The sequence below is a fragment of the Simochromis diagramma genome, unplaced genomic scaffold (genome assembly GCF_900408965.1).
Source record: "Simochromis diagramma unplaced genomic scaffold, fSimDia1.1 OVJJ01000596.1, whole genome shotgun sequence".
NCBI lineage: Eukaryota > Metazoa > Chordata > Actinopteri > Cichliformes > Cichlidae > Simochromis > Simochromis diagramma.
Genome location: NW_024387245.1, coordinates 192044 through 206275, shown reverse-complemented (window position 1 = coordinate 206275; position 14232 = coordinate 192044). Strand labels below are relative to the sequence as shown.

At 39.6% G+C, this 14232-nt stretch overlaps 1 protein-coding gene across 1 annotated transcript; it reads left to right on the top strand.

Annotated features, from left to right (window-relative positions):
* The first annotated feature begins 85 nt into the window (after positions 1 to 85).
* On the top strand, positions 86 to 6995 carry crls1 (cardiolipin synthase 1). Its single transcript, XM_040000607.1, has 7 exons — positions 86 to 682; positions 2762 to 2899; positions 3299 to 3428; positions 3511 to 3596; positions 4240 to 4308; positions 5036 to 5127; positions 5971 to 6995. Exons 1-7 carry the CDS (start codon positions 230 to 232, stop codon positions 6065 to 6067), a joined length of 1065 nt encoding a protein of 354 aa, XP_039856541.1. The 5' UTR covers positions 86 to 229; the 3' UTR covers positions 6068 to 6995.
* Positions 6996 to 14232: the final 7237 nt, after the last annotated feature.

The window sequence follows — 14232 nt, the reverse complement described above, 5'->3', positions numbered from 1 at the left end:
TCTCTTGATACACCACTTATTTAAATAAGCGATTCTCTTTTTAAATTAAAAGCGCTGAAGGAAAGTAAGTTTTACGACATCATGTACCGTATCGATTTACGGCAACATGGCAGCCTGCTGGCTCGATGAGAGTACCCGTCGGCTCTGACCATCAGGGTCTTTAACTTCATGATGAACTCGCAGGGAGACGGCACGAGGCCAGCAGGTCGGTAACGTAAGTGTCGTGAAGATGATGACGCTGTGTTTTCGGGGGATTTCTGCACCGCTGTGCCGCAACACAAACGTTCGCTGTCTGGTGTCCGCGCGGAGTGCGCCCGTGTGCCTACTGGAGCCCGTATCATGGCGGCTCAGATACACACCTGTCACGGAGTTCGCTAGGTTGAAACGACCTCCGGTGAGCGGCTCGTACCTCGCGAGACTCAAAGGGACAGACAGCCGTGTCGCGTGTTGGAGTGGGGTCCTCCAGCAGGGAAAGCAGACTCCATGGCACGTGCAAGGACCTATACCCATGACCCAGGGAGGTCACGAGCGGTATGCGGCCAGTTTCCGGTCTCTGCTGTCCCCGAGAGCTCGAGGACTGTGCAGTGGAAAGACCGACGAGAAGCCGGACAGTTCCACCGGAGAGGAGAGGGGTGACGCCGGCACGGTACCGGGACACGGACTGTTCAAGTTCAAAGAGCTGGTGAGTACAGAGGTGACAGGAGTATGAACTTCAAAGAAGGGGGTAGGCACCGTAGATGCATGTTGTACAACAATTAATAAAGTGTAACTCATGTGTGTTCATCAGTTGCTGGCCAAAACGGTGCAATGGTTTTTACTTTTAAAAGGAACTATGGTCGAATGACCATAACATGACCAAATGACCAAAACATGAAGAAACACACAGTTGCTTAAGTAGAATTTACAATAGTGTAATCATTGGTCACACTAGAAGAGCTTTGTGGGTAATATTCCACTGAAGAGGGAGCACTGGGCTTTGTTCCAGAAAAAAGGTTTAGTGTAAACTCGTACCTTTCTCAAGCATGAAGTAAGAGAAACTGGATTTTTGTGTTTGTGAGCTATCCCAAACCCTGGGTCATTTACTGGCCCAATGGACTCTATGAACCCATAGAGTCCCAATGGACTCTATGGGTTCATGTTTAAAATACCCATCAGTCCATTTTCTTCCACTTGTTGCGGTGGGCTGGAGCCCATCTCAGCGGTCATAGAGGTTTATGGTCACAAGATTGTTGCGGGGATAACACAAAAAGAATGTTAACCATTGATGCTCACACTCACACCTAGAGCCAGTTTATAGAATCACCAATGAACAACGTTTTTGAAGCCAGAGTACCTGGAGAAATCCCATGCAGACAAACAACATGCAAACTCCACACATAAACTCTGCAGACTGGATTTAAACCCAGAACCTTCGTCCTATGACACAGCAGTGTTAACCGCCATATGACCCAGCTTAACATAAGCTTTTGATTACTAAATACCACTGTGACTTGAATGGTGTGGAAGGTTGTGGTGTAGCGATAAAAGGAGTTTTCAGTTATAGAATAGAATAGAATAGAATTCAACTTTATTGTCATTGCACATGCACAGGTACAGGGCAACGAAATGCAGTTTGCATCCATCCAGAAGTGCTTTAGTGATATAGATATATTACAATATATATTAGCAATAATATAGATATGTGAGTATATTACAGAAATGGGTCTATTATGGTATGTTATAATGTACACGGTATGAAGTATGTTGTGAATATTCTATAACTATAAGTATGTACAGGCTGTAGTGAGTACAAGCTATGTACAGGATATGAACAGGATATAAATATGAAAAACTATACAGAATATGAAATAAATAACTTTACAGAATCTGAGATATACAGCTATACAGAAATGGGAACTATGCAAGTTGTAAACAGTTGTAGGGTTAAAAATTATCGAATGTACAGAATGATTATTTACACAGCTATACAGTAGTGCAGTTAAGATAAGTGAGATATAATTCCTACAGAGGCTATATAAAGTGCTAGTGGTTGTGAGTGGTGGTTCAGTCCATGTCATTATTGTGTGTTTGAGGGTACAGTTGTCCATTGTGGGTGTGTGTATGTTCAGTCCATGTGTTAACATGGGTCAGATGTCAGGAGGCAGAGTTAAGGAGTCTGACAGCTGTGGGGAAGAAGCTGTTCCGGTACCTGGTGGTCTTAGTCCGGAGGCTCCTGTAGCGCCTCCCAGAGGGCAGGAGGGTGAAGAGTCCGTGTGATGGGTGACTGGGGTCTTTGATGATTTTCCCAGCCCTTTTCAGACACCGCTTCCTGTAGATGTCTTTCATGGCAGGAAGTGGTGCTCCGGCGATGCGCTGGGCATGCTTCACGACCCTCTGCAACGCCTTCCGGTCCGAGGCAGAGCAGTTCCCGTACCAGACTGTTATACAGTTGGTCAGGATGCTCTCTACTCATAAGGGAAACAAATAAATCATTATTTAAAAAACTGTTTTAAAGCTAACTATTGCATTTGCCAACATAAAATTGATTTGAGTCATTAGAGAAAATATAAATTCCTGCCATTGGTAAATGTCAAATTATTTGTTAATAAGGCCAATGCAGAATCGATATATATTGCACACATTACTGAGAACAGCTGCTAGAAAAGATTTAGGCTGACTGATCTGAAGCAAGTTCTGTGATTTTTTTTTTTTTTTTTTTTTTTTTTTAAATAGCTCTAGCTGTAAACTCTGTCGTAATATTTACTTTTTTTTTTTTCTTCAGTATGAGAATCCATGGACAATCCCCAACCTGTTATGTGTGTGTCGGATTTTGCTGGCTCCATTCCTTGGTCATCTGATCATCCAGCAGAAATTTCACCTCAGTTTGGCTCTGTTTGCGCTGGCCGGAGCTACTGACCTGGTAATCTACACATAAACGGACATTTACGCTAAAGCACTTCCTGCACAGGTGTGCGGTTCCAGTCTGGAGTTGCACACCTGTACAAGGAAATCTTGTAAACTCATTTTCAGCTTCTGAGGATTGCAAACAGTTTTGGACATTTAACACATGTCAATGATGCACCTGTAAAAAATATTTTTAAAAATGTGGTAGTTGGAATATTTACTATTTGTGTATCAAGTCAAGATCAAGATGCATGAGATGCAAATAAAGTTAATTAGGCTTTTAAATTGGGACTCACTGCATTCTGATCTGCCCCGAACCTTTTAGTTGTCTTACTTAGCTTAGCTTAGAAACTTGTACCACAATGAATTTACATCTTTATTTAGTCATTTTTCTGTCTCATTCTCTCTTACTCAGTTGGATGGTTACATTGCCAGAACGTGGCCCACTCAAAAGTCGGCACTGGGCAGTGCTCTCGACCCACTGGCTGACAAGATTCTCATCAGTATTTTATATGTCAGTCTCACCTATGCTGAACTTATACCAGGTATAATACTCAGTGTATTTCTGTGTTTTCTTCCTGTCTCAAACAAGGATATGAGATTTTTAACTGTGGATTTCTGTTTCAGCTCCACTGACAGCTCTAGTGATTTTCAGAGACATTGGTTTGATAGCTGCTGTCTTCTGGGTCAGATACAAGACGGTACCTCCACCGGTGAGACATATCATTCTAAAAAAACTAAACTTTAACTGAGGATCTTCTATTTAAATGCCATGTAGACACTCAAATTTCAAGATATTTTCATGTGCATCCCACTGTACAGAAGTTTGCTGCAGCTAAACTGTGGGTGCAGCAGAGGGTGCTTGCAATGTAGTCCTCACTGCCAAAAATGGCACAGTTGATTTTAGTAATTATATTATTTATATCCATCCATCCCTGTATTTATAATGCATTTTAATTGAAAGGAAGCACTTCGAGAGTGCAACCCTCTGTCAAGGCAGCGCGCTCGCTGAGTATATTTACGTTCAAACAATAATATTTTATTTTTTATATATTTATTTTGGTTTCTTTGTTCTTTTTAAGCATACTTTAAGAGGTTTATAGTGCAGTAAACAGAGGTTTACTTTGATTACTCAGATATTATGTAAGAATAGAAAATATGTATTGATTTGTAAGTTGAAAAACATGAATAAATAAATCTATATAACAATTTATGTTGTCTTCTACCAAAAACGTGATGAATATTACTAAAGTAAATCTTAACTGCTCTTTACTATTTTGGGGCCACAGTGATTCTGGACTGCATTGTGAGTGTCTGTAATACTGAATCTACAGTTTCCTCCTCTTATTTCTGCAGGTGACCCTCACCAAGTTTTTTAACCCCTGCTATACTACTGCCCAGCTCAAGCCCACACTCATCAGCAAGGTGAGATGTACAACCGTGCACTCTGCTCTTTACCAATTGGAAAACTGTAGAAGACCTTTCACCATGAAGTGTTTGTAATGTAGTTTTACCTCTACACGTGTTAGGAGCACCGCTGATGTAGTTTTACAGAGTTTACTAATCTTTACACTCAATAAGCAAAAGTTACTAAACAATAAATGATTAATGCCTTTAGGCTACTCATCAGCACCTTTACACAGCCTGTTGTGCATCTTGCATCGGCACATTTCCTCATGCTTGGCGTCAAATTGGATGTCAGTTAAACTCTGTAAACATTGGATGTTTTTGAGGTAGACATTCAGTGTGATGAGGATATGAACAAAGCTAGTTTACTAGTTTGTGCCTGTTGTGTCCGCACCCTATCAACACCCAGATAATTAAAAAATTGTTTCATTTTTGTTTAAAAGACCTGTGCTTCAGTATTTCCCAATTTTGCACAGTTTATTTATCCAGGGTTTAATATTCATAACTTCAGCCAACATTCTCAAGTTATATGGTTTATTACTGCAGTACTGTAGCCTATGTAAATATGTAACTTTTCTTAAATACACCTGACACTGATTCATTCTATGTTTGAATCCACAAATAGCCTTTAAACAGTCTGAAATACAAGCATAATTTCATTTCAAATACGTGCAAAATTCTATCATGCCTTCATCTTTCTTTTCTGACTTTTATTTTATTCATGATTCATGTTCTTTTTCAATAGATTAACACGGCCATTCAGCTCTGTCTGGTTGCAGCTTCTTTGGCTGCTCCGGTCTTCCAGTATACAGACAGCATCCTGCTGCAGTGCTTATGGTAAACCACACGCTCCACATTACTTATGCAATCGCAGTTTCATCCACTTAGCTTTAATATCCAAAATGTCCTTTTCCTTTCAGTCTGGTGGTACAACCAAAAAAAAAAAAAAAATTGTACAATGGATGCAAATGGTCTCATCTCAGTCAAGCACATAAATGCTGTTTGTTGCAGCACGTTGTTCAGGTTAAGTGTACTGACTCATTTCAGTCCGCACCTCGGAGTGAGCTTAAGTAGAAATCAGACCAATGACAAACATGTTGTGCCATAGTAACCTACATTTTTACAAATCTACTTCAGTGGACTGTTGAACTGAGCATCGTAATTGATTTACAAGCCTTACAGTTTGGATTACTGATATGAGACTATGGGCTTTTATTTAGTTAGATTTTAGAGTTGTAAGACAAATCTTAAATGCTTTTGTTTGCTGTGGTTGATTAAACAGACTATATCAAATATCTAAAGATAGTATATACAGTTAAAATAAATTTTTCCAATTAAATCGAGTTTTAAGTTAAACAACAGGTTAAGAAATGAATGAGGGTAAATTACAGTTAAAGCTCATCATACTCTTTGTTTAGCCAATGTGTCTTTCTTCATAAGACCACTGGGGGCAGCATAGTCACACTTTCAAATTCAACACATTTAATGTTTATAACAAACTGGAGATTAATTCATTCCTCACCACAATAAGATGACAAATTCTATTATTCTTTTAATATTAATATAAAAATGATTTACCTCTCCTTCATCTTTTTTCTAACTTTGCACTTAAAAATAATTTGACCAAATACTTTCAAAGTTTGGTGTGTATTACAGCACATGTCATTTATCATGTTGCAGGTATATTACAGCAGTGACTACAACTGCATCAGGTTATAGCTACTGGCACTACGGCCGCAAGACTGTTCAGGTGTTGAACACCAGATCACCGTCGTAAACGCACCGAAAGCAGAACAAAAGCAGTCGCCCCAGAGACACTGAGCCCCAGTAAAAGGATGGACAGACAAGCAGACAGATGGACGATCGCCAGGAGCTCTAAGACCAAGTGGATGTGACAACCATACACATGTCGCCATGGAAATGACACATGGAAACCAACCGAGGCCGCAGATGGTTTACTGCAACACTACAGAAACGCCTAACAGCAGTGGAGCCAACAGACAGCATTCAGAGACAGGATAAAAACAGCAAACGCAAATATAGACCGTCCACCCACAACACGAAACAAGAGCTTCTGTTTATTTTTTCTTAGGTTTTCAATCAAGGGGTTGCAATGTGAACCTAATTATTGTCACATGATTGTCATTTTTACACAACGGTGATTTATGATTAAAAAGGAAATCTGCTTTCGTGTTTGTCCACGAGAATCTTTCGGATGCAGGGGATTTTTTTTTTTTCCTCAGGGAGGGGTAATCTTATGGGACACACATGTGACAGCTGATCTATTTAAAACCAACAATCGGGGGATTAAAATTTGGGTGCGCGGTGAAATGACATCCTAGCTGGGCTCCACAGGCCCAGCAGATTCTCAGTCCTGATTCATTTAGTGTTGCTTTGAGCTTAAATTTGTCAAGGCCAATGCCAAGCTGCAGATTAGTATCCTTATTAAGGAATGTGGAGTCAATGATCCTATTATTACTTGAATAATTAATAAAAAGCATCAACTTTTAAATTGCTGCTATTAATCCAAACCTTCAAATTATCAGCTGTTGTGAGAACAAAACACCTCAGCTTTGGGAAAGGTGAGGATCTCATTTTATTATTTTCCTCATGTATTGTAGACAAGAAAATAAATAATAGGGACTGGTTGCACACATTTCCTTTGCTTTTATGTATGTGTATCATTAAAAACCACAACAACTGCAGTGCTGTTTTCAAGTTCTTCCAGTCTTGGGATCAATATACCTGATAAGCCAGAGGTTATGCAGAGGCCCGGGGAGAACACGAGCCATTGCGGATGAACTCCTCAGGCGGTCGTATCTTACTCCACTGCGCATTTTTTCCCTCAAGAAGAAAACTAGTGTGATGAGGGGAAACGAGAAAGCATAACCTTTTCATCTCCACCATTTATTTCCCAGCAATTTTCTGCACCACTTGGGTAATGCAGCTTCCTCGCCGAGCGTGTGCTGATGACTGCCAGGCTTTTGCAAGTTGTTTTCATGGCCTTGAGTGGGATGTCTCCTCATTATATCTTCAGTGAATAAATTTAAACGATCCCATTTTAATATGAGACATCCGTCACCGAGAACAAATTGATACCTACGCTTATTAAAACACTGCTTAAAGAAGTTCTGCTGCTTTATATTTTTTTTCCCCCCAAAGTCTATATTTGATAAGACTAATTGGATGTGTACAGTATAATTTGGAAGTTGTTTGGTGCCCCACAGTCTTTTCATATAGTGTTTGGGAGAAGCTTTAATTAGTTATGCCTTTGAGATTAAAGATGGGGAAAACATACCTTCAAGCCCTCAGTGATGGACTTCAGTGAGATGCGTGTCATCGTGACTGACAGATATTGACAGCTGTTATTTACACGGTGATGGTTCTGTCAGTAAAGTGAGTCAGAATTTAGATTACAAAGAGCTAAAGATGAAAACTGTCTTCAGGATTTATTCTCACTATAACAGCACCTCCGAGATGCCTTTAAAACATTTCTCAGGTTTAAAAAAAAGGCAAAATCTTCCATCCAGCAATTATTTAGTGCTTTTAGCCAAGGCTTGTCTGTCTGTCTTTCTTTCTTTCTTTCTCTTTTTCAAATATGATCTTCCCTTTGGAAATCCATCTCTTATCCCTTCAAATTCTTCAATCTCATTCATTCACGGTTACTGGAGTCTAAATGACTCCTGGTCTGTTGCAATTAATCTTCTTGTCTAGACACACTTACAAAGAAATCAGTGCTCTTGTCTCAGAAAATGACTCTCTCACTTATTAAAGTAGAATCCACGGATTTGTATTTTCTGGCCCTGATTAAAGGATCTTCCATTTACATTGTATGCATTGTCATCTCCAAAAATAAATTTTTAAATAAAGTGAAAATAATAAGATTATTTAAGAACTATCAGGAGGTCATCTTCTGCAAGAACACAAACCAAATTATATAAAAAAAACACACAGTGGGGATTATTTTTCTTTATATACAATGGCTGACACCACTAATAAACAAAACTTTAGTCTGGCTACTGAACCCATTCACCTTGAACGAGAATAGTTTAAGTAAGCCACTGTAAGGCCTTTCTCAGCCACTAGATGGAGAAATGGCAAAGAAACGCCGAAGGTGATTTTACATTAGTGTCAGTAGAGGCCTTGTTTGTATCATTAATGTGCAGTCAATAAATATTTAAAGACCTCAGCAATCAACTGTACAGTGATGTGATTATTTTAACAGATAAGCATTTATAATTAAATAAAGGATTTAAGATAAGGTTAAAAAATAAGTTGACAATTTAGGTGTTTATATGTTATATATTTAACAATTCCTGTTTAAAGTCATATTCCTTAACTAGTGACTTTAAACAGGAATTGTTTAAAGTCACAGAAAGGATTTAAAAAATGGAAGGACAAAAAATAAACAATTTTTTTCTATAGCAAAAGTAGAAACTGGTGCACAGTTTGTTGCACTACAGCTATGAGCTCTAGTGTAACAGACAGACTTTTCCACTGTGAGACTCGAGAGAAAAGAGGGTCAGCTAAAAGTAGAAATATGTTAAATTATGTAAATTATGTTAGATTAACCAGATTACTCAGTTTTCTAAACAATAGAGCAGAACCTGACGGTTATTGCTAGTTAGGAATGGTGTGTTATTTTCTTTATTTTCTACCTGGTGCCACTCTCATTTTCTCCTTACTGCTCATCTTTTAGTTGATGCCAAAACAAACTTGTTCTTCAAAACTTAACAGGACACATTTGAGAAACTGTCACCTGGGACTATCCATGCTTAGTGAAGCCAGGTTCAAAACCTGCTGGAAAAACCAGTTAAAGAATCCCTCCAACACTCATACAGATGATTTAGTGATGGAGGCGAAAAAAGCCAAATGTGCCTTCACACTTCACAGCCCAGCTCTCCAAAACCCACAGACAGGCTGAATCACACTAACAAGGACAAACTTTGGATCTGTATGCTTGTGTCAGCACGGCCCTGCGGCTACCGCTCACTGTTTCAGTCAGCCCTGCATCAAGTAAGAAGTGAGAGGTATCCTCTGTCCTCCAGAGCTAAAGAAAGCTTAGCTCTGCCCAACAACATCTCAACTGATACTCCTTGTTTCCTGATGATTTTATTAGATTAGTTTCAAAACTGGTGAAATGGATGGATACATACATAAACCAAATCGTGCCGAGTCTAGGTATTTAAACCCTAGTGGAGGAGGGCCGGTGACCCACTATTAATCATCCCATCCCATGAGCCAAGCTGTGAAGAAAGGCATGAGTCATTACTACTAGAGGTTGTGGGTAAAACCACTGTGAGACTTTGCATGAGTTGAGTGGGGGTTGAGGTGCCGGCAAAGGGATCTCAGGACTGCTCTGTAGGTGGCTGACAGCTGCTGTCATAAGCCACCCTCTGTTCAATGATGGTCATTCACAGTGGACATAGATGGCCTCTTTTGCTGCTCTTTCAAACCATCTGTGCTCTCGATCCAAAATGTGAACACTGGCATCCTCAAAAGAGTGACCTTTATTTTTTTCAGTGTAAATGTAACATCTTTAGGAAATTTAAAGAAATCCAGTTGCTTTCTTTCCAAGCTCCTTAGACTACCATGACCTGGATGACTGAGAACTTATACAGACATATCCTATACAGACATGTCTTTGAAATCTTGTTTTGCCTGCTTTGCTTTTACATTTGTCTGTCAGGTAACGTTATAGTGGTGGATGCTCATATTAAACATGGCTAAAGTTTCACATGATCAGGTCAGTTTTTGTCCAGTGAGTCAAAAACATAGGATTCAGACTCCTCTAGATGCTGATTTTCTATTATTTTTTCAACTATTGATATATGATATTAGCGAGAGAAAATATCCCTAATAGCTACATATTGGTCACACATCTGTGGTTGTGAGCATAGAAGCCCCAACCATCGCCTATCTAGTCATTTTGTTTTTAAGGTGAAGCCAATTAGAAACTAGTAGGCTTAAAGCACTGCTTTTCAAACTGTAGGACAGGGATGAGCCACTGAAGGTAGGAAAAACACAAAGTGAAACTAGCTGAGTGAATAAGACTGTCAAAGAGTAAGCAAAGACAAGTTTATTGATGCTATCATGCTCACATTTATTAAAGTAAAATTCAACTTTAATCCTGTAATTGATTTTTTTAAAGAATTAAAATTATTTACAGCATGCAAGGAAAAACTTGGGAGCATAAACAGAGGGCAGGGTGTTCCAGGGAGAGCAACTAAATAGCCTTGTTTTATTAAAGCAGCTCTAATAAAATCCAAGGACATGAGTATGAAGATGTACTCTGAATTGAATAAGTCACCTTTCACATGGCTAACAGTAATTAAGTAGAAGATTGTATTTGACACCACTCCTCCCTAGTCACTGCTATTCCACTTCAGTGTTTTTTGACACAAGCCACCACCTGTGTGTAATATCTGGCCTTTGCTGTGTAGGTTATCAACAGCATCCTCTGAAGAGTCTGACACCATGGTTGTTGCCATTCCTGAGCCTGTTTCTGTGCTTGTGTGAAATTTCATGCGAGTCCATGCAAAATCTGACAAGACATTTCAGTCTGGAGCAATGTGGTGGACTGAACTGCTGACATCACAGTCCGTCCCCGTAACCACTCTGCCAGCATGAACATATTTTCTCACGGTAGTCATATCGTTTCACTGGATCAGGTTCAGTTGAACTGCATTTAATTTGTGGTGCTCACGACCATAAATAATTACAGTTACAAGACGGCAGCAATGTGTTTCCCGTTATTCTGTATAATCCACAAAACATGTTGCAGTCAGTTTTGCTGGCACTCTTTCTTAAGTACAAAGTTGTGAACAGACTCTTTTATAATCCTTTTTAGAGACTTGAGGCAATTTAGAGAGGATTTTCAGGGAGAAGACTGCAATTAAAAGGTTTTCAAAAGGCTCTTATCAGAGCTGCGAAGGCAAGGATGTGGCTGCCACAACATCCGGGTGCACTTGATTTGTCTGTGGCTACGACAAGTAAACAGGCATTTTCCAGTTGCACAGCTCCGTGGGAGTGCTGCCTTTCAAGTGTGTGTGTTCATGAAGCTCCGTGGTGTGACTGGACACGTCGTAGGCACAGAGACTTTGAGCTGCCAGAGGTTCTGAGCCAAACTTCACTTCAAACTTGATTGCTTATGAAACCCACTGAATCAGAGTCCTTATAGTGCTTACACCAGGCCTACACTCACAAAGCCGTACCAACACAAATCCATATGGGTACTATAGCTCCGCGCACACACAAACACACATGCTCCTGCACACTTACATCTTTTCTGGTCCTGAAATAGCTCTCAGCCTCCCACTCTCCCTTATATAAGCTCCCAGCACGGAGATCTGCTGGTGAAGATTGGGGTGTGTGTAAATGTGTGTGTGTTAATGCATCTGTCTGTTGATGTGTGTGCACATGTGCACTTGTGTCTGTGTGAGTGCCAGTGTGTGGGCAGTAGGAGTGTCTTAAGTTGTGTGGTTTTGTGCAGCGTTTATGATTTGAGATTCCTGTTGATAATGCAGTGAGCAGCAAAGTACAAGCAATTTCTTGAAGGAAAGAAATGTTCTTAAATTCATAATCGCTGCCTTTTTTCTGTAGTTTTTGGCCATCATATGGTTATAAAAGACCTGGGCAAGGGCAAAGAACACATTTAGTAAGACGGCATAGTATACAAACTATAGCATTTAGGATTCAAAAGGAAAGAATTTTAATACCGTAGCACTGTAATTGTCCTTCATAATGGAAAATTTAATTTAAAAGTATTACTCTAAAATGTTATTTTAACAAAGGTTTTTACGTATACTTAATCATTTTTTAATAACCTGTGAGCCAGATACAGTAAAATGTGACTCAGTATTAGAAATCCAGACAACAACAAAAAAGTGTTTGCATCATTATTATCTGTTTGCTACTTTTGCTTCTGCAGAGGGATTCTGGTGCATAACAAGGAGTCCCATTACCAGAAACTCTGAGCAGTCTCTGTTTTGAAATGGCTTTGTATTCTGTAAGCAATGTTTCCTTCTATCTGGACACTGAGGCAGGACACATTTTGCACGAGTGGGTGACTGAGTGTAATACGCCGATCAGCCACGACATTATAACCATTGACAGGTGGCATGAGTAACATTGATTATCTTGTTACAAATAGCACCTATGACATGATGGACTGCATTTAGCACAGCAATTTGCTTCAGATTTGATGTGTTGGGATTAAGAAAAATGGGCAAAAGTAAGGCTGTGAGCAGCTGTGTTGTCTATTTTAGTGGCTTGGACATCTTCAGAATGTCAAGTCTTATCAGGTGTTCCTGGTATGCAGAAGTGATCCAATGAAGGGGGGGGGGCATGACTCACTGAAGCGCTTCTGCAGCACAAATTACTGAAACTCTTGATGTTGCTTAAGATAAAAGTGTCACAACAAATTTGAACTGCAGCTTTCTGGAGCTGTAGCCATTGTAGATATACTATATAAGGGAGATATGAAAAGTAAAGAATCTAGAATAGAAATCTATGGGAAAATCAAGAGCCAGTCTGTGGCTAAAATGGGAACAATAGACTCACTGGCTACTTTGTTAACTGCTTGTTAAGTAATTAGATATCAGCCAATCACATTGCAGCAGCTAAATAAATTATGTGGATGTGGTGAAGACGACCTGCTGAAATTCAGAGCAACAGAATGGGAAATTAAGTGATTTTGAACATGGTGTGATTTTTTTGTGCTAGAGCATTTAGAAACTACTAACCTAAAGAAAATATCCAGTGAGTGGCAGCTTTTTGGGTGAAAAGATTTTGTTGATGTCAGAGGACAGAGGAGAATGGCCAGACTGCTTCAGCCTGATAGGCAACAGAAACTCAAATAACCACTTGCTACAGGTGTGCAGAACATGTCTGAATGTACAATACGTTGAACCTTGAACTGAAGGACTGACACTGAGACTAGTATTCACAAAGACTGGAAAAATGTTAGGAGAAAAATTCTATTGCAACATTCGAAAGTGTCAGAATTTGACTTAAATAACATCAAAGCATGGATCCATCCTATCAGTGGTTCAGGCAGGTGCTGGTACTGTAATATAATGGTGTATGGAATATTTCTATAGCCCACTTTGGTGTATAGGGTATATCAGAAAACTGCCCACATTCATTCTGATTTTCTTCTAGAAGGGCTTTGCTCCTGCTGATGCCTGTTCATCCCTGAAGGGGTCTACAGTAGGCACATGGTTTGGCAGAAGATGAACTGGGGGGACCTGGTTTAATGTATCTCCTTTTCTTTTATGTTGGCAGCAACATGTGCAATTACCTGGGAAGACGTGGCAGCAGGATACACTGTGAGAACAAGGCAAGCCTGTGGAGGTGGCGTGAAGCTCAGAGCAATGTTTTGCTGAGAAGCATTGAAGTAGGTGTTAGTTTCAAACATAACCCCCTACTTAAGCCTGGCAACGGTATTCCCTGATTGAAAGGGCCAATTTTCAACAGGAAAATACACCCTGCCACCCTCCGGAAATGGTTCAAGAACGGTTTGAGGGACAAAACGAAGATTTCAGCTTGATTTTGGACACCTCGTTTCCCATATCTGAATCTAATCAAGAATCTAATAAAGAAGGAATACATTGCTGCCAAGATCTTATTGTGACAAGACATCATCAGGGGTGTTGTAGAAGCCATTCGGGAACGCGTGTTTTGTAGCCATAAGAGGGAACTAAACAATATCAGAGAGTGGGTTTGATGTTCCTGCCTGTCATTGTAAATTCTAATAAAAACCTGTTTTAACAGACAAGTCTGTTTTTAACAGACATTTTTAAAACTGCCAAAAGCTTCAGTTGATCATAATTTTATGATTTAAATGGGTCTTAGTTTTTTTATGTGTTTTTTTTTTTTATCTAATCCTCAAAGACTTGCAACGTGTTTCATGTTGCTTGAATTATAAATGCAGAAAAGAAA

Bases quoted from the DNA above. Each gene is read 5' to 3' on its own strand.
- crls1 (XM_040000607.1), top strand. From the start codon at position 230: ATGATGACGCTGTGTTTTCGGGGGATTTCTGCACCGCTGTGCCGCAAC. The intron at 2,900-3,298 runs GTAATCTACACA...TCTCTTACTCAG, and splicing joins TGGCCGGAGCTACTGACCTG to TTGGATGGTTACATTGCCAG. The intron at 3,597-4,239 runs GTGAGACATATC...TTATTTCTGCAG, and splicing joins ACAAGACGGTACCTCCACCG to GTGACCCTCACCAAGTTTTT.